Raw genomic sequence first — 21,810 nt, 5'->3', positions numbered from 1 at the left:
TGAACAAAATGATGAAAAACTGAAATCCTTCCATCACGTTATTAATTCATCAGTAATTACTCATCATTTAGCAAACTATAATTTATGCTTCCTATTGGCACAATAATTATATCGAATTACCAGCGGTAGCAGTAGTTGTAGGCAGCACACCCATATTTTAGTATGTCATTGTTACGTCCTAGAAAATTAAAATTAAACGTTAAATATAACGTCGTCTAGATTATAGGTCCAACAAACTGACCTACTCAACGGTTTTAAGGTTGGCTGCATTTACAGATGGATTACGGCTGTTCGCCCCGCTTGTTTATTTTGGTAAAATATGAATCTTATTGCTAATGGCTCGGAACGACGTCCTGATTTTATATTTCCAGTTGGATGAGAGTTTTTCTTTTAATTTCAGCTCCACTTCCAGCAGGAAAAAGGCAACAGTGCGCCAATGAAGGAGAGCCGGTCACAACAGGGTTTGATGCTCAGATTGTCGATTGTTACCCGTGTATATGCAAGGTAAGTTAAATTAAGTCTTTTGTTATAAAAAGAAAGATGTTATAAAAAGAAATATTTACATAAAAAAATCATAGTTTAATGAAAAGCATTTTACCAAAAGCAGTTTTTTATTGACCCAAGATTCATTAAGCGATCCTCAAGTATATTCTAAAAATGCTTAGATGGATTTAAATCTAAAACTTACAATATTCTACCTGATAATTCAGATGCAAAATTTAAGATATTGATTTGACTATGCGCAATCTTACTTAATATACAAGAAATGATGTTAATAGATTATCAAAGTAGTAATTAAATTCAAATTATTTTGAAGGCCATAGACCCGGTCTACAGAAAAATGTCTCCGTATCTAGGTGTGGCAAATAAGTCAATGTCGGGAGATAGTTTTTCAACACATATTTAGCAAGAAAGAAATATTTTTGCAGAACTCTGTAGGAAACTAAAGTCCTATGAAAATATTGGTCCTACCAAAATCTACAGAGCCTTAGAACATATCTTCTGGATTTGTATACCTTGCAAAAAAAAAAGAAAATTTTAATATTTTTTTTTCCTAGAACTCCTAGAACTCCTGTGGAGTTATAAGCTCTGAAGAGACCCCTTTCACGCAAGTCCTAAACTTACCCAAAAAAAGGTACTGTTAGTTAATATTAATAAAATAAACGTTTTTTTCCAAAACCTATTATATATGTATATTTATGTTTATAAAATATAAGTTCAAAAACTGATTTTTCTTCTTAGAATACTTATCCATAGATATTGGCTATCATATTAGCTATTCGAACTTTGTTAACAGAAGCAAGGAAAAGTTGAGTAGTCGATTGGTCGATATTTGTTGGATTCTTTGGTATAGCTACATCTCCAGTGCCTTAAGTTTTTGGAGGAGGCTCTGAGAGGTTTCACAATTCGGCCCCATAAAAAAGAATTGAAGAACTGTTGCATCGCAATATGCGAGTTTTCGTTGACAATTGTACACGGTGGCTGATAAAGACTTTTTTCATCCTGACAAATGCTGTTCTGGCTTTTTCAATATGCGTTCTGATTTTTACAGAATGCTACCAGTTTTCATTTATTTTAATGTTCAAATATGTATATTTGTTGACTTTTCCTAAAGGACTTCTTTCTACGAATAAAAAAACCACTGGCGTTTTGGTTTGTACTGCTATCATGAACCTGGTGTTGTTGGTATTTATTTACAAACGGTATTATCGCCTGTATGATGTAACACTGTGCATTGGGATTAAGGAAGCTAGAATAACGGTATCAGCTGCATATCTTATGTTATTCAATCGTTCTCCATATAAAAGGATTCAATAGCCTGCTGCAGAGCTTCCCTAAATATGTATGATAGTATGCCTTACACCACGTATTATGTGGATCTCTTCTTTGGTCTCTCTGTCTACCCTAACGCAGGCTGATTTTAATAGAGATTTCTAATAATTTTAAGCTTCTTTTCATTCAGGTCAGCTTTTTGCAGAACGTTCATCATTTTCGCATGCTGCCTTCTTATAATCTACGAAATATGCTTATACATCGCAGTTGACATCTCTGCATCGCTATAATAAAACCTAGATCAAAAATAGAGCCTCCCTAGTCCCTGCAGCACTTCTAAAGCCGATTTGGGTCTCAGATATTCATATTCATTCTCAAATATTCTACTGCGAATTATCTTCAGAAATATCTTTAGTAAATGGCTTATTAAGCTTATTATTCGAAACTCAATTTCCTAACATTAAGGTTTTTAGGTGGAGTTGAAAATTTACAGTTCAGTACTAGTTCAGCTATTCTGTGGCTACGTGAATACTTGTGTAAGTCACTCTGGATGAACTTTAATATTCTTTTCCCGTCGATGAACTTAAATATTTCAGCAGGAATTTTCAATCATTTTAATTTTCGTTACATCTAGGGATATTCAGTCAATAATATTGGCATCGCATATATATTATAGGTATTGGCTACACTTTTTCATTTGTCTTCTGGCGCATATTCGGCATATTTTTAAATGCGATTCATGCGTTTTTTAAAAAGATCATAATTTACAATTGTAAGATGTTTTTTGTTGTTTTTGTTTCACTATATTTCATAGCCTACAGAATGTTTTTTATCATGTAACGCATAAAAAGGCTATTGAGAATCGACCCATCGAAATTACAGAATATAATTCAATACATGAATTTAAATTAATTGTTTTCTTAAAAAATATCTTTATTTTCAATAAGGCTATTAAAAGCTACCCTTGCATGTGGCATAGCAGTTAATATCTGAAAGCAATAAAATTCAAATTAAAGGTTGAATTAGCAGCAATATTATACAAATAACAAACCCACGCAATCGCATAGATTGGTACTAATTATTGTCTCGCTTTAATTGCAACATCACTAAGGCCATTAAATCTATACCTAACCTAATTATCAATTTTATTATTTTTGCCATCGGGTTTTTTCCTAGCCGTTTTTAATCTATGCATTTATGCGAAATGATAATTGTATACCTGCAGTTAATTAATGGCATTTCAATTGCGGTATAAAAGCCTTCCTATAGTAGGCGTTACTTATATACCAGATTAGAAGAAATATATGGAATTATTCTGTGAATTAAATAATGTGTTTTATTATTTTACTTTATCTAGTTGACACCATTGTGTTAATAAATTATGCTATATTAGCATAATTATATTAAATATATATATCACATATAACTTAAAAAAAGATATCCATAGTACAAGCCGTAATAGGCGCATTATATGAGCATATAAGAAGCGTATAGAAGAGATCATATTTACAACTAAAACATATGTACGGATCTAAAATATATTAAAATTATTAACTATTAAAACCTAATTGAACTAATTAACTATATTCTTATAAAAAAAAATAATTTTCAAATTTAACTGAAACAATGGTATGTTTATACTAAGAATGTCTATCTTAAGATAATGGTCGTAAAGTTTTGCAGTTTTTAACATACAGATTAACGGATTTTAAGGGGTATTGCAAAAAGTTCAATGTTTTTTGAGTAGTACAATTAAAACTTACAAAAGACAGGATACTTCACGTGAGTGATATGTAAAATAAATACATGAGGTTATGTACAATAAATCAGTTATGTATAATAAAAGCCCAATGCCAAACATCATTATATTCACAATATTCCCTACAATGATAAACTATTACGCCGAGAAATTTTCTCCAAAACCTTTTAATTTTTTAGAGATAACAGCGCATAGCAGTATTTTTGTAATGTATGAAAATGAAATATATAGAATACAATATATACAATACAATTTCGAAAAACTTCCTATTTAGAAATTTACACTTTGACAATATTTTAAGTATAAAGTTTAAGGGTTAACTTGGGGTGAAATGGTCAAATGACACTCCCAGGTTACTAGTTTTAGTGCACTTTGGAATAAATCAATACTGAGTGACACCATATCTAAATAAGAGAGAAGAAAGTCAGTCCAATTAGGCTAGGTTCAAAGTGGATTTCATTTTAGGAAATAGGTTTTAGATTAAATGCACTTATATTGCACTGATGACAAATCTTTATTGATGACAAATTCTAATGATTTATTATCTTATGCTCCTGCATAATAAATGGAAGCAATAGGTCAAAAAAGTTATATTTTATTTGCAAAAGAACTTAAAAATTTGCTATTATTTGCTTTATATATTGGTTACTATTCACGTAATATCTGAAACTGTTATCTATCAAATTTATACATAATTTTAGGTATCTCACCCAATTAGGTAAGTTGTCAATTAACTTAAAAGCACCAGATTCTTTCATATCTCACTAAATAAAAATTACCATTTTTTTATCAATCTATGAAATTTTTCCTTGTAGTGTTTCACCGATTTACTAATTTCAAAATTTGGGTATATGTTATGAATATAATAATTGACACCTTGATTATTTCAAAAAATTTCTTTTAGATAATAAGGATTCTTCAATAAAATTAGAAGCCTGAGTTTGAAAATAGATTTTCTAATACAAAAAAAAATTATATAAGTTAAAGGTACAAATACCAATTTCCGCCACTTTTACAATAAACAGACCCATTTTCAACGTTTTCTTGTTCAGTGATATTCAGCCAAAGATTGCATTATTACTCATAAAAAGGTATTTTTGCATTTTAACCATAATTTTTCAATGAGATCTAACTATCCAAAAGTTTCAGATATTCAGGCGTCTAGTAGAATGGGATGAAAATGTTTACCATCTTTATTAAATCAGCAATTAACTAACACTGAAAAGTTTTGATTAAAAAACAATTAATATTTTCTTTTTTTTTAATTCTTTTTAGTTTCACTACGCCGTTCATCGTCTTGTTCCATTTTTAATAAAATGGAACGAGACAATGAATGAACGATGACGACTGGAACAGATTATGCTTATTATAAATAGATATTTCATACATAATATATAGATTTTAAGATATAGGTAAAATATTTGTGAATATCATCTACACTCACTAATAAATCTTCTGTATTCTTTTAAATTAACAATTTGGTTTGAGACACATTTAACACACATACACATACACAGACACTCAACTAATGACTTTTTAATTTCATATCCTACTAATCTTATTGTCATAAAAATGATATATAAAATTGAATCTCAAATTGAGACTACTTGCCACCATTTTAATTACCAGTCTTCTCTAAGATCTTTGAAAGATTTATTGTATTTATACACAAATTATAAATTTCTTTGACATAACTGAGTATTTCACCTATTGTCAATGTCAATTTCATTTTCGAAAAGATATAAATGAAAACAGTTGATCTAACCTCATATATTTTTAACTCATTTAAGGAAGCTTCCATCTGTTTCTGATTGTTTAGTGGTTTTAGCAAAGCCTTTGACTGCATCACTTCCCATGTGATGATCACATTAATATAAAAGCTACTATTACTTATCATTTTCGTAGTCGCAGTATTAAACTGCTTTCTTCAAATATAGCTCATCCAATACCATCAGTATCCTGATGGCGCCACGTCTGCGAAGAAAGGAAATTTGAATATTGGTGTGCTTGGACCTCTGCTAATTTTAATGTTTGTCAATGATTTACCAACTATTAAGCACAATGTAAAATGTACGCTATTACTGCTGATAACATCACTATTTCAGGAACCGCAGTATCTGCATTAGAGACTTTAGTTGCTTCAAAGACTGCAGAAAAAGACCCAATTTTGTTTCACAGTAAATAAGCTTTATCTGAATGAATATAAGATAAGCATAATAAGATGCTCTTTATATCGTTTCAAGTGCACCTCGATCCAAAACTAATGTGCGAAGCTTATGCTGACAGATTAAAGACGGAACTAAAGAGCATTTGTTTTTTGCCCAGAGATTTGTCTAACTGGTGTTTCTAGTGATGTTGTGAGATTGCCTTTTTATAAGAATGCTATTTTCGAGTCTTGGCATTATCTTGAATAACTTGTGGTAGGTTAACAAGTATTTGGATTTTCATGTCTATCATTGTGATGCTTACTTACACAAAAGCAGCTATCTAAAAAGAAGAGAAGATAGAGGTCATTAAGTGGGTAGAAAATTCTTGCAAAGCTAGTCATTTCAGTTTTGCATTTTTCCTTCATATATAGTTCTTAAAAAATACATACAGTGTGACCCATTTGTTTTCGGGTCACTCTGATAAAAAGTTTTTTTTTGGTGCAATTTTGCTCGAGTTTTTGCAAATGTTAGGTCCAGAAAAACTGCATCATTATAACAAAAAGAAATTCTGCCATGCAAATTCCAAGGCCTACTTATGTCAGTTTTTAAGGGCCAAATTTTAGGAAACCATGCTAGGCATATTTTTAGCAAAAATTTGTGGACACCACTAGATTCGGCATCCCTCAAAACGGCCTTTGGTAAATTTGGTATATTTCATCAAAAAATATTAAATAATAACAATTTTATGATAAAAAAAGGAATGCGCTTTACTTCTAAATTGTCTCTAAAAATTATTGAAATATTGAACTCTATTGTGTTCAAAAATTATTGAAATATTGAATTATCACATTTGACATCTAACTGTCAAAAGTGTTAATAGAACGTGTTTGGATAGTATTAGTAATCATGGAAAATTTAAATTTAAGAGAAAAAATTGAAATTTTTCGTCTTGTTGGTGGTAACACGCGTTCGAGGAGAGAAGCTGCCAGAGAATTTAATATTAGACATCCTGATAGACCAATAAGTCTAAGTACTATGCAACGTGTTAATAAAATTTTCAATGAAACAGGATCTGTTTCGAAAAATCTACTTAAAAATAGACATAATGGACGGCGTGGGCTCAGAAGAAATGAAAATTACATTTTGGAATATTTTAACGGCAATCCTCGAAGTAGTGTCAGGACGGCTAGTTTGGTCCTTAACATCCCCAGAGAAAGTATAAGAAGATGTTTGCAAAAAAATAACATAAAAGCATTTAAGCCAAAATTTTTGCACACCTTAGAGGATGGTGACCAGGCAAGAAGACTAGAGTTTTGCTATTGGCTTCATGGAGAATTTTTAAACAACAGAAACTTTCTAGATGAAATCCTTTTTAGCGATGAAGCCACTTTTACCACAAATGGCGTAGTCTCCAGTCAAAATTGCCGCCACTAGTCCGTGGAGAATCCAGAATTTATAATAAATGCAACGAGACAGTATTCGCAAAAAATTAACGTTGGGTGTGGACTACTAAGCGACAAAATTGTTGACCCTTTTTTTTTTAATGGTAATTTGAATACAATTGAATTTTTGAATTTTCTTGAGAATGAATTTTTGAACGCATTAGAAGATTTACCCTTAAGATATCACCTTAATTTGAAGTTTCAATTAGATGGCAGTCCTGTCCATAATTGTCGTTTAGTAAGAGACTGGTTAAATCAACATTTTGAAAACTGTTGGATAGGACGAAACAGTCTTTTCGTTGAGTGGTCACCGAGATCCCCTGACTTAACGCCACTCGATTTTTTCTCTGGGGCTTACTTAAAGAAAAAGTGTACAAATCAAGACCTCAAAATTTAGAAGATCTACAAGTCAGAATAATCCAGGTTTGTTCAGAAATTACTCCAGAGCAAGTCCGTAAAGTTATTTTAAATGTAGGCAAAAGGAATGTAAAATGCACAGAAAACAAGGATGGATTAGTAGAAATTTCAAAAATTTAGTAGCGGTTAATTTTTAATTTTTTTGTTTGTTGTTTTTATTTTATTTGTATTTAGTTTGGAATTGTTATTTGCTCGTATTATCTTTGTTCAATTTGTTTTTTTCATGGCTATCTACACATTTTTAAATGTAAATAAATGCATAATTTCCCTTTTTATTTTTTGTTATAAAATTCTTATTACTTAATATTTTTTGATGAAATTTGGTATAACGCCATTTTGGGGGATGCCGAATCCAGTGGTGTGCACAATTTTTTCCTAAAAAAAAAAGCCTAACACGGTTTCTTAAAATTTGGCCCTTAAAAACTGATATTAGTAGGCCTTGGAATTTGCAGGGCAGAATTTTTATTGTTATAATGATGCAGTTTGTCTGGACCTAACATTTAAAAAAACCCGAGCAAAATCGCACCAAAAATAAACTTTTTATCAGGGTGACCCGAAAACGAATGGGTCACACTGTATATATTTTTAATTTTTTAAATTATCTTTAACAATAAAATAATTATTGCTTTCTAAAGTCTGAGATGCCGCTGTGGCTCGATGACGTCACAATACACAACTCCTTTGACCTCCAGACAAACGCCCGTTTAATTCAGCATCATTCTTAGCCAGTGCGACGCAATTTTTGTTGCGTTTTATGTACTGTGACGTTACGCAGCAATTGCACCTTAGCACACAATAAATTTAATAGGTTTGTCAATTTTGAAGATAATGAAAATATTTTTTTATTTAGAAATATTAAGTTGAGGACTAAATATTGTCGAAATTACACGATATTTCTGATATAGGAAACTTCCGAATTGCCAGTCAGGGAGCTTTCATTGAATCAATTCGACTCGACCTAACTCAATCTTGATGTTTCATTGCCAGGTATTTGGGAATTAAGTTTTAATTTATTTAGTAAATTATAGTTGCAGTTTAGTAAAGAAATTTTTATATTGATTTTTATTTTTTTGTTTCTTAAACATGTAACGAAATTAGTGTATTAACACTAATAAGTGAAATTAAGTTTGAATTTATAATCTGTTAGCTATATTTATGTTTTTTTGAATTTATCTTCTGATTCATAAGAAATACTCTGGATGGCGTATTGCAGAAATGTTAAATGATCTGCTGCAGACAGGGTTAAACATGGAAGTAGTATTTTTCTTCTAGAATATAACACATAGTACAGAATTTATTACTTTGAATATTAGTGTTGAACTCCATCTTAATCCAATTTCTAAATTTGACAACATCATATTTAGATTTAAAAATTACAACAAACGACTATTCTTATGCATAAAATAAAACAAATAAGATTTATAAAATTAAAGTAGCTATAGAATCCATGATGAATTTGCTATAACTAAATGCATCTCGTGCATTTACTTCAATTTTAAAGTGTTTATTTAAATGTTACCATATGCATGTAAAAGGTGTTATGTCATATGTGTCTGCTTACTTTTTAAACTTTTTCATTTAAAAAAATATACACGTAGCCTTGTACCTACCTACTTAACCGCAAGATAGATCACCTTTAAAACATTTTCTGAAAAGTAATCGCTTAGCGTTACTTACTACATACCTGTCCAATTTAAATAAACACTCCAACAAATTTGTAAAGACCATTAGAGTTTGATTTATTATAGGGATATTAGTATGTTTAGACGAAAAAACTATAATTAGCTAAAAACGTCTTTTTTATAATTATAACGGACATCTGGTTAGTTGCTCATTCGTGTCAAGAATTCAGAAAAATTAATCTAAATAAAAGTCCCCCAATATCTAACATAGTTCGATAACGAAAGTGACCTCTCTAGAATAAACAACACAAGGTCTCCAGATAAAGTCAATAACCCAGCAACTTTTTTTAAACTCATACAATACACGCGTGCCAATGTGGCTGTTGTTTTACACATAGTCTAGATATATATAAATTTAATATATTCTTAAACTTACTTAATATGTGTTAAACTTTTTTGTTTATAATAAGGCTTCAAAAGACTGTTTTTACTATAATTAGACCTAACAAGAAAGGTAGAAATTGAAAAAAGAGCCACTAAAAGAAAAAAACATAGTTTTTCGTTAAATTTTTAATGGGTTATATTTTTTCAATTATTGTTTTCTACATGAAAAATATTCCAAATCGTTTTTATTATATTTGTTATTGTACAGATATAAACAATCTAATTTATTGTAAAGGATTGTATATTTTTAATTGAAATGTGGTTAAAAGGGCATCATAAAAATATCAACAAAACTAATACGATACCATGCTTTTTGTGATATATATAAATAAAGAATTTAGGCTTTCTTGATTAAAATATATCTTCTATTTATATATTCTTCAATATATTCTTGTAAAGTAAAGTTGAGAGCAGACAATTGAGGCAAGTTATAGATATTACGAGCATTAACCTAATACAAATTATTAACGGTTTTTACATTAGCAAAATTATATGCGTTCCTAATTATACAGCCCAAATCCTTGAATACTTTCATTACAACTGTATTATTGTAAACCTTAATATTAATACAGTGGTTATTAAAATTTTCGCTTTATAGTTTATACCTTTAGTTTCAATTTTGTATTCGAAATAATTGGTAGGTTTAAATTTTACAGCAACATTAAAACTTAATTCGTTCTTTTTTCACCAGACTACTACAGCATCAGAATCATGCTGCATAAGTTCGTAACCTCTGAAATTGCGTATTGTTTGATAAAACTTTAAAGCTGCAAGAGCTCTTTACAAGTTCGAGAGATTTCAATGATTTAGTTGTTGCCGTTCTTCTCTAGACAATTTTTTTTAAGTTGCGAGTTTTGTTACTAGCTCTTGTTAGTGTTTCAAATATATTGCATTGAAATAAGTCGTCCATATTCTCAAAGAGACCCGGATATAAATAAATCAAAGCCCTTAGCGAGTCCTGCTGATTGCTTAAAAAAATTTCCATTAAATTTAAAAAAGTTTTGTTCCAAAACCAGCGATAAGAGACATACGAGATGTCTATAATTAACTTAGGGAGATTGGTGGAGTTAAGCAATTCTTCAACTAACGTTACACATTCTGAGGCGGGTATGCTGGAAAAGAGATTTTTTACGTCCAGGGAAATCAAAATAGCATTATTGGGTATATTAATATGTTTTACAAAATTTGCAAATTCTATTGAATTTTTGATCGGATCCTTCAGTTAATGTGACTTTTCCCTTGTTTTCTCTGCTGGTTTCCTAATAGTTTTTATTAGTTTATCCATCGTTCTGCTATTGACATCAATATTTTTGTTGCATATTATGGCTGCCCTCCTATACAGAGTTTTAATAATACCCACCATTGTTGAAGTAGAATGATTAAAGTTGCAGTGTAGCTATTAAACTGTATATAATCTTATTTTCTTAGGATTGTTGTTCTTTACAAAAACATCTAACATGAGTGCTGATACTCTGGATTTAGATTGAACTGTTCTTATATCGTGCTCCTCGAACCACCCTGTTACTATATTATCATTTATAGAGTAAGTACAAGGCATTCAACAGAAGCTAAAAAGCAAACTACAATTACTTGGTCAGGCGGACGATATGTTCAAAAAAGAAATGCATCTATATGTTGCTCAATCTTCATTAATATTACAGAGGTAGCTTTGATTTGACTACTTGGTCAACATCGTCCCAGAGTAACAGCAATAAAGGATCGATATATGTAGATCCAAATTGAATAGGAATTGTAAAATAAAATAAGAATATCATATAAAGACTTACAAAATCAACGAACGACTCGAAGTTTAGATAAAAAAACTTGAAATTGTATAATCATCAATATATCTGAAAAGACCTTACTAAAAAAACTTGTTCTTATTTTTCCCTAAAAGTTAATCAACTTTTTTTGTTTTCCTGGTATAGTTAACATTTGATTAAAATGCCTTGACATTACACCGACTATCTGAAAGATATAAAAAATGGCTACTTTAAAGGAAACCAAAAATTAAAATTAATATTTAAATTAAATCTGAAGAATAAGAAAATTTAATTATATTTACCTAAAAAAATCAATTTGCTCTCAACCAAAGTTAATTTTAAAAAAAAAACATGATATCGATAGCATATGTTCAAGATGTATAAATTATAGCCAAAATCCTTTATATACATATGTGTTTCTTCCCAAATACCATTACTCAGATCCAACTCTTTTGCAGGACTGCTCCAGGGGTAAATAAGCCACCTTTTTTCCATACAAAAATTATATTTTTATTTAAAAACTGTATGTCTCATGAAAAAAATAATAAAAATCAACAGCAAAGTGCTCAAAGAAATTGATCAATTAAGTAACTTAAGAATATTTTTGAATTATTGTGAATAAATTTATTAATATATAAACACTAAGAAATTATTTAAATCTTAATAGAATAACAAAAAATAATTAATTCTACAACAAAATTATAAATAAAAAGCTCGTCAGGCTATGCCAAAAAAATGACAAACTAAAAAACTAAATAAAATTTACTAAGTAAGCAATTTTTTACTAAAATAATAATTACAAAATTTAATAAATGTGCTGACCTTCATAGAAGAGATAATCTTCATATAGAATATCTTAAATTTATATTTTTATAGTTAATTGACCATAAAGATATGACTGACAGTTTTCAAAAATTGTAAAGAAAATAAATGGGGTGGTGTGCTTTTTAATTAAAGTAAATCTTTTTAAAATTGGTTATATACTTACATCTATTACATTGTAATACAAATTCAACCTGAAATTAAATTTAGAATTAAAAATAAGCTGGTCATCGGCTTTATAGTGAAATTTCTTTGTTTTTCAATTCTTTAAGTCATGGCAATTATGCTTTAAAAGAAAGTTTTGTAGCTAAATCACTAACAATAATCATAGACAATGAAATTTTCAAATTTTTCATATGTTTGTTTTAATGTAAAATCATTTAATTGAAGGTATTAAGCTGCCAGGTATACCTAAACTGTAATTATGATGTTTATTTTTATAAAACTTTATGCCAAATTTAGACTAAAATAGTAAATTATAAGGAAATATTTAATTTTTCGATATATAAAACACAATCATATATTTTGGAAAGTATATATTTTAAGAGTTTGATAGATCTAAAAATCGAAATGAAATTAAATCGGAACAATAGGTAAACAGTTTAGTTGTACTTTCTTATCACTAATTATGTCCAAAACGTAAAACGAATCATTTGGCTTGTCCTATATATACTCTTATTACTAAGTCTGAATTACATTCGAATAATACGTATTAGTAATAGAGTTAGATGTTCGTGTTTTTTGAAAACACAATACATTAAATAATTTGAAAAATCACTAGATTTCTCAATTAAGTTAAAAAAATTAAATTGAAATCAATTCGGAATAATAGCTAAAGTTTATAGCTATCGTATTTTCTTAACACTCATTGTAGCAAAAATGCAAAACGAATCATATAGATTATCATATATAAGCTCCTTGCACTAAACTTAAATAACATTCGAATATTAGATATCAGTAATAGAGCTAGATATTCGTATTTTTTAAAAACACAATACATCAACAAATTTTAAAAATTATTTAGGATAGAACAAATGAATTCTAAAAATTGAAATTAAATTAAATCGGAACAACAGCTAAACAGTTTAGTTCTACTTTCTTATTACTAAATATGTCCAAAACACAAAACGAAACCTAAAGGTTGTCCTTATATAATATCTTAATACTAAGTGTAAATTACATTCGAATAATACGTATCAGTAATAGAGTTAGATGTTCGTATTTTTTGAAAACATAATACATTAAATAATTTGAAAAATCACTAGATTTCTTAATTAAATTATAATCAATTCGAAATAATAGCTAAAGTTTTTACTTATCGTATATCCAAAATGCAAGACGGATCATATAGTTTGTCCTATATAAGTTACTAAGACTATTTAACAAATGAATCTTAGCCCGTGATAAAAAAACGTTTAGGATTAAAACTTTCACACTATCTTCAAAAGTTCCGTTCTTCACTGACTTTTGGGTGGAAGAGGGAAAAAAACGAATATCGAGAATAAGCAACAACAAAAATTTAAGAATTTCCTTAGATATTTTAGTGGGATATTTAGCGCCTAAATGGAGACTATGTGCAGAGCAAGATTTAAAAAACCCTCGCATATATGTTAAAGACGGTTATACTTTCATTTTATTATTACCCTATTATCGTAGCCTTAGCGTCACAAATCGCAAATACTAATATTTTCAATAACTAATGGTCTAATAACGAATTCGCGCAGTCTTTTTCTTATGTGTCATCAAGTACAATAGTACATCTATATTATTAGTATTCTCTATTAATATAAATAAATCTACCACATATTGTTATTTGTTCTTCATAATTCACATCTGACATGCATTCTGAGATAATAGACTAATAGTTTGTCCAATATTATTGCCTAACATCATGAAAATATGAATTTTATCTTTCAAATATTGTGGCATATGTTTTCCATTAATCCGAATTATTTAAATGTGTTCAGCTGTGAAGCAATCAAATTTAGAGACACCCTCGATTAGTTGCCAAGAGTTTCCATTATCATATAAAAGAAATTACTAGAACTAGCCTTCCAAGTCATATTTTGCTCAATTGGTCATTACCTTATAGGTGTTATTAGTATTTGTACAACATACAGTCAATTCTTTTTTCAATATTAATTACTTTTTTATGTGGTTAATCTACTGATGGGTTTGGTTTTAAACTATAACGATATAACTAGTATGATTATTTTATATCGTACTAAGGTTCTTAATAAATGTTGCCAGTCTGTTAAGCCATTTGTTTAAAGAGAAAGTTTGCTAGAAAGACAAAAACAGCATTTGACATTACACAATACATAAATCATGTACGGCGGTGAACTATTTCAACGTACTAATTTTCTTATTCATATTTTTTGGTGATTTTGTTTTTAAATCTTTACATTGCTGAATATCCTTTTCTACTAAAAATCGGTATGGATCTTGTACCTGGATCAACTACTGATAATCCACACTCTTGTTTCATGGCTTTAATACCGTCTGTTGAACTTGATATTCACTACTATCGTTATTTTCTTGATAGATCAACCAGTTCGGTTTGTGTTCAGTCACATACATTTGATACATATTCGTGTTTGCTATTGGTCCACTTTTGAGAAGTGGATGGCATTTCAGGATTATCTGCGTGTGCCATTTTGAAAAAACTGCCTTATATCTGTATCTATTAAATTTGTTTGTTCTTCTAGTTATTAGTTTTTTGAACTCCAGAAACAAACGTTTTTATCCATCAGACATCTACAAATGCAAGAAATATTAATTTTTCTTTGTACTATGCTCACTCAATCACGTGAATTAAAAATTCAGAAAGTAGCATATAAATATTTAAACACTTTTATCTGCTTTATTGATTTGTAAAGGGTGTTTTTTTTAGAGGCGGAGAACTTTAAATTTAAATTAAACACAAAATTTTTTATTGATATGAAGGAATTTGCTTTTATATAAAAGAATTTTTTTTGGCATTAATATTTAAAAATGATTTTGGGCATGTGACCCCCACGGCTGGCGCGTACATGGCGTAATCTAGAGGTCCAATTTTCACACACTCTTTCCAGTACTACAGGTTGTATATCGGTAATCACGCGTCGTATGTTGGCTTCCAAGTGCTCAAGTGTTTCGGGTTTATCAGCGTAGACATGTGACTTAACATAGCTCCAAAGAAAATAATCTAATGGCGTCAAGTAGCACGAGCGAGCTGGCCAGTTTACAGGTCCATTCCTTGAAATTATTCGTTGCTCGAATGTCTTGCAGTAAATTAATTGTTTGGCGCACTGTATGGCACGTGGCACCGTCCTGCTGAAACCACATTTCTGCAATGCCTGCAACGGCTTCCAATTGAGGAACAAAAAAGTTGGTTATCATGTTTCTGTATCGCTCACCGTTTACTGTAACGTTCTGACCATCAGCATTTCTGAAGACATAAGGACCAATGATTCTATCGGCCCATAAAGCGCACCAAACAATCCGAGATCTTTGCGCAAAATTTTCCATAAAGTGGATGGACATAAGTTCACTTGTTGAGAACGGTGACGAATTGATACATTTGGATCATTATCAACACTATGCTGCACAGCAGCTATCGCTTATTGCGTGCGCACTGTACGGCATCTTACAGGATGCGTATTGTTGACTAGAGTAAAATAATGGGGAAAACGATCAACAGTTTCTCGAATTAATCTCTCTGAAGGACGATTATGAGCACCATAAAATTCACGTAATGCCCGATGTGTTTCTCGAATAGAACCATGTCTTTCAAAATAAATTTAAACAATTTAGAAACGTTGCTCCGGCGTGAGTCTGTTCATGATGAATTGCCAAACCAAACTAATCTAAAAACAACCCAGAACTGTCAGGTCGGCTGTCATAAAAAACAGTGTTGCCAAATGAAAGTTCTCCGCCTCTAAAAAAAAACACCCTTTACTACAACTCACCTTCTACTATCAATAAACAAGTAACAACAATATCTTATTAGAGTGTTTTGTAAGTAAGCGGTCATCTTATGGCAAAGCTTTGCAGTTAATAAATAATGATAATAATTATTTTAGCTGGACAAAATAGATAACTAATATTTCTTTTAGGGATATCAATATTAAATTTGACCACCTATGTTTGGCGCGGATCTGCTCTTTACTATATCTTTGACTAAGAGTCTGATCTAATTCATAAAAAAAATCTATTTTAGTAGATAATTAACCTATTAAATAATTCTATTGTATTATCCTCCTTTTTTTTGTAAATTTGTAACCTTTTTTTTTCTAGTTATTTAATTAACCTAATTTTATTGAATCTTCTAATTTACCGTAATAATTTTTTATAGTTATTACTAATTCCAAATATTAAATTTTACTTCTTTCAAAATCTAAAAATCATTTTAAGCATACTTTTCTCACAGAATTGCAAATTCATTTATGATTTCATTTTTCTGAATTATTTTCGTATACACTCCTAATCTCCTATTTACACACAATTAAAACTAAGAAGTGTGTTATTATTTCGGCAAACACTAAATCAAAACTGCACATTACGTAGTCCAAAAAGTGGCACACCGATTTATATTAGGATCAAAGCGAACTAGCACACGGGACATTACTTTAATTTCAGTAATACATCACGTCTAGCCAGGTGATGCGATTTGTGTAGGTGCTTTGTTTTAAAACTCGCACTCGGTATTTTCGCAGACCGCGAGGTCTTGCATTAATTTGTTTTGGTTTATTTAATGGAACGACCCGAGAAAGAGTCTGCTTGACGCTATTTTGCGTGTTTTATTTTCGAAATGGGAACGGTGTCTAGCCTCGAATCATCAGTTTCAGAGAATAGAGGATATAATTAATAGCGTTCTTTATACGACTGGTCATCTTGTTAACATGCAAAAGGCTTTTAGTACGAGGGTGGTTTAATAATTCTTTAGAAAATTAAAAAGATGGTTAGTACTCATAGCGTCTAAGAATAATGTTTCTTAGTTGCCAGTACTATTAAATGAAAAACTGTTAAAGTTTCAGCTTCATCCTTGACGTAATACTATTTCTATTATCGAGTAAAGTTAACAACCTTTGTTTGTTTATAAAAATGAAGAAAAGTGTGTCTCGCTTACTCTTAGACACTTTCATTTCAAAAGCTTTACACTGAAAGAAATTAAGGCTGAGTTGAAGGAAGTTCATGCGCAGGACACTTGCTGGGGTTGGAACTATTTACAATTGAATAAATGAGCTTAAACAAGACCGCTAATCACAAAAGAACACACATTTTGAAACGCCCAGAACTCTTATAAATAAGGCATTTTTGATGTGATATATGACTTCAGTTAATCGGTGTTAAAATTTGAAAATAGTGACAAAAATGCCTGGAGCTGAGGTTTCGGCAATTACAAAGGCACAAATTGTTACTTTGCACAAAGAAGGTTTATAGCGGCATCAGATTGTTGCTCGTTGAAATATTGTTAGGAGTACTGTTAGTAAAATAGTTCAAAGATTTGAAGAAACTAACGATGTTGCTTCATAACCTAAAAGTGGTCGAAGACGAGTTACCAGTGGGCGAGAAAATCGTTATTTTGCTCAATATGCACTCTAAAACTGTCCAGTTTCAATAAGAGCGCTACATTTTTAATTTCAATGCACGTATAATCGTGCTATATTAACTTGTACGGTTTTCAGAACGGTTTTCAGAACTCATCAATAAAAACAAAGGCATCTTCAATAAGCTTACATTAAGCCTGGTTCTTGACACAATGGAGATTGTGGTCATTTTTATCGACGAAACAAGATCTGATTTAATCAGCAATGTTTATTTATCAGGAAGATAGAAAGACAGCATCCCCGTATTACTGCTCCCCAAATAAAAAAATTAAAGATAAATATGCCTTTAAATTACGGAAATGAAAAATTACAATAACAATTATAAATGCGGCGAGATCTAGCCTATGGCTACTCTATCTAACCGCACACTCAAAAATAGTACTTTAAAATAATATATATATAAGTTGAAACTATAAATTAGTAACTACAATTATATTACGAGTATATAAAACAAAACGATCCTATACAGACATAAACATATTATACATTTAATCAAGTAATACATATAGTAAACTAAAAAGTGAAAAAAAGAAAAAAAAAAGAAAAAACATGATTTTCGTAAAATACTAAATTATAAACTACTATTAAAATTTCAGATCATGAGGCAACGCATTATAGATTTTAACACTGGTATAGCTAAATGAGGCTTGAAATTTTGTAGTTCTATACTTTGGGACAAAAAGTAAAAAATTTTTAGAATGACGCATATCACGACCATGAATGCTACTGCAGCTTACCAGCTTCTTATACAAGTACTTGGGGACTCTACTGTAGACAGTTTTATAAACTAGACTAGTCGTATAAACTTTGAATCGTTTTTCCAGTCTTAGCCATTGAGATTCGATAAATAATGGGGTTACATGATCATATTTTTGCTTATAATAACTAAGTTTTAGGTAAGCATTTTGTAATTTTTGCAAGCTATATTTATCTCTATGAGCAAGGGCTGGTCAGATATCAAGGTGGTATCAGTGAAATGTTTTTGAAAGAGAATTTTTGACAATAGAAGAATATAATTCATTCACGTTTTACAAATAATGAATGCTCATTTTTAATTGAAAAATGACCTCAAACCTATTATTTATCTATCAAGGTAAGAGATTGTAAACAATTTTGCCTTGATAGACGATAACGCCCTTCCGCATATGCCTAGGATAGTTTAACTGTAAGTCCAACTGAACATGTTTAGAACTACCTCTCTAGAGCCAGAAACCCTAGATAGAACCCACCAAAAAACCGCCAAGAGCTTATTTTAGCAGCTCAAGTCGAATGGGTCAATTTGCCATAGGACACTATTAACAACCTTATAATTAGAGAAGGCGATACTAATTATTGATTGGACAATGTTTACATTAAGTTGGCCCTGAAAATTTATCATTTGTCTTTTTTACTTAAATATGTAATTTTTCAATGCAATAATCATAACTTCAGCCAAAAACATTTTACTGAGCTTTTTTATGTACATCTGTCCAACAATATTCCAATTTTTTTTGCAAAAGGAGTATAAGGCTTTTGCTGGTGAGTGTAAGACGGTTAACTTTAAATGAGAAGACAAACAAATGCTTATCTTGCAGGACTTTGCAGTTTTATTCTTTGGAAAGTATCGAACATTTAGAGGAACGTGAGAAGACATTATACTGAAATTTAAAAAAAAAAAATCACCGTTTTTTTATTTTTTTTAAGACTTTTTTGATCTTCGTAATATAACTAGTTTATTTTGATAATCATGCTAATGCTTTAATATAAGGAAAAACTAAGAAAGTAGCTTCATAAAGAACTTATAAATTAAAACATGTTTCTTGTTTTAGATCAAAAATGACTAAAGTTGCTATAAGTTATTAATATATTGATTTTAAAATAATTAAGAATACAAAGCTTATTCTGAAATATTGGCCCTAGACTAAAGCAAATTAAGAAGAGGAGATTTATTAAAGAAACGCGAAGAAAATATTAGTGATCATCGACTAGTTTTTCAATTCAATTGAATATAAATGAAATAACAAAGCTTGTATTGAATCAAATTTCTTGGTTCCAGAACGGCTATAGGTAGAAAAAAGAGCCTTAACATTGGTCAAAGCTGATTTTAACCTTATATCGTTTAGTTAAACGTAGAAAGCATAAATAGAAAATAAAAAAAAATAAGTTAATTGATAAATGGTTTTTAAAATTTTTACGTATATAATAAAATTACAAATAAATTAATAGACTATCCAGTAAGTAATCCTAGTCTAAAACATTTATATTGGTCATATTTCAGACCGAAGTCCATTGATTACGTTTTTATACATAAAATTAGAAAAACGCCATTTTTCTGAATTGAACTATAATTTGATTTCAGAATCGAAAATAGTAATTTTAAGTTGTTTATTTAGGTTTTTTATTATTTTTAATATTTAGTTTAAAATTTAAGTCTGTAGTAAAATAAAAGTACTAAGTCTCATAGCTAGCATATTTGCTGCTGATTTTATTTCAGAATGATAAATCAGAATGATGGTAATACAAGCAGTAGTGCAAAATCTATTAAGCACTAATTAAATTTTGCAAAATAAATACTCCTAAATACGACGCGTCACGTGTATCTCCTGATACAACCGGGTTAATTGAAGGTTTTCCTTTATTTTACATCCTGTGACCCGTCACTTATACTACTAAGGGTAAGTACTTCTACGAGCACTTCTAATATTTAATCTTTAATAACAGTCTTTTAATATTTAACGAATTGCAATTTTTTTCGTCATTATATATAATTTTTACCGTACGTTATCACTAAGGGTTCGTCTTTGGACCAGAAATAGTCCTATAATTTTACTGTATTGGAACGGCGTCTCTCTTTGCTGCAGTCTGACCGTGGAAACTTTTCTTTTATATTTTTTCTAAATTAAATCAATTATATCAGTAATAAACTAACCAGGCTCAAAACATTTGGTATCATCTTTTAAATTTACTTGATCCAATTAAATCAACAAATTTTACATTATTTTAATAAAATCAAAATTATTCAATAATTTAGTTGCAAACTTTGTAGCTAGTTGAAATTGAAAACAGCTCAAAACAGGGGGTATTTCAAAACAGGGGGTATTGAAAAAAAATGAATTATATTAAAATATTTAAATGTTAAGTTGATGCCACTAGCTTTGAGAATTTTAAATAAATTTTAAATTTAGTTTGCTTTGAATTCTAATAAAAATTCAAAAATCTATTTAATAAAAAAATCATAAAATCTATAAAAAAATGCTTTGTAATTAACGTATCTACATATGTTTTTTTAAATCTATAAGAAACTTCTTGAAAGCTCTTTTTTACGAGGAAAATTTCCGTATCATCAAATTTTTAATTACGTTTGCTTTTTTCATAAACATCACCTAAACTAGACTTTAATATGGATTAATAGCTGAAATTTCACATTTGATGAATATGACAACATTTACCATGAATTAGGTAAAACTATCCAAATTTTGCAAATTAAAAAAGATAATCAATAATATACTTTTTCATATAATTTCTGGTGACCCATTTTACCCTCAATTAGATAGACCTTTAAGAGATAAAATAAGGGACGAATTAAGTAAATTTAATTTATAAAAAAACTCCACTTAAAAAAAATTTTAAACGCATGATATATAAAATAATGTATCATATCCATATAAATTATGCATTTATTTATGTAAATATTTAATATTTAATTTATTTAACAAAAAATGTTAATACTATTTTATAAAACTCAAAACATCGTATTTTCTTTTCTGACACATCTAATACATCCATCATCAAACTCGTATATTAAAATATTAAGGAATAAGTTAATTCTAAAACATTACTTAATACCAAATAAACTTCGCAAAAAAGAGTTTAGAATGTGTAGTTGGTTATTCACCTTAGTTTTTTTACTGATTTACTATCGACTGCAATAAAAATCTTTAAAAACAATTCTGACCTCCAAACATCTTTGTTTCATTTATTTGCATTAGACTTTACAGCACTTTCAACATCGCTTCATCAACATTGTATTGATCCTTTTAATGCTCTTCAT

The 21,810-nt window shown here is 29.6% G+C and overlaps 1 protein-coding gene across 1 annotated transcript in view; it reads left to right on the top strand.

Annotated features, from left to right (window-relative positions):
- The window catches only part of LOC126742592 (BMP-binding endothelial regulator protein-like), a 257,705-nt gene that overhangs the window by 196,031 nt on the left and 39,864 nt on the right, over positions 1–21,810 (top strand). The window contains exon 3 of the mRNA XM_050449340.1: positions 401–504. Coding sequence (XP_050305297.1) covers positions 401–504 — 104 coding nt within the window. The remainder of the gene's footprint in view (positions 1–400; positions 505–21,810) is intronic.

Source organism: Anthonomus grandis, chromosome 11 (genome assembly GCF_022605725.1).
Source record: "Anthonomus grandis grandis chromosome 11, icAntGran1.3, whole genome shotgun sequence".
Classification (NCBI taxonomy): Eukaryota; Metazoa; Arthropoda; class Insecta; order Coleoptera; family Curculionidae; genus Anthonomus; species Anthonomus grandis.
Note: the sequence above shows the minus strand (reverse complement) of the source record. Positions and strands in the feature narration are given on the sequence as shown.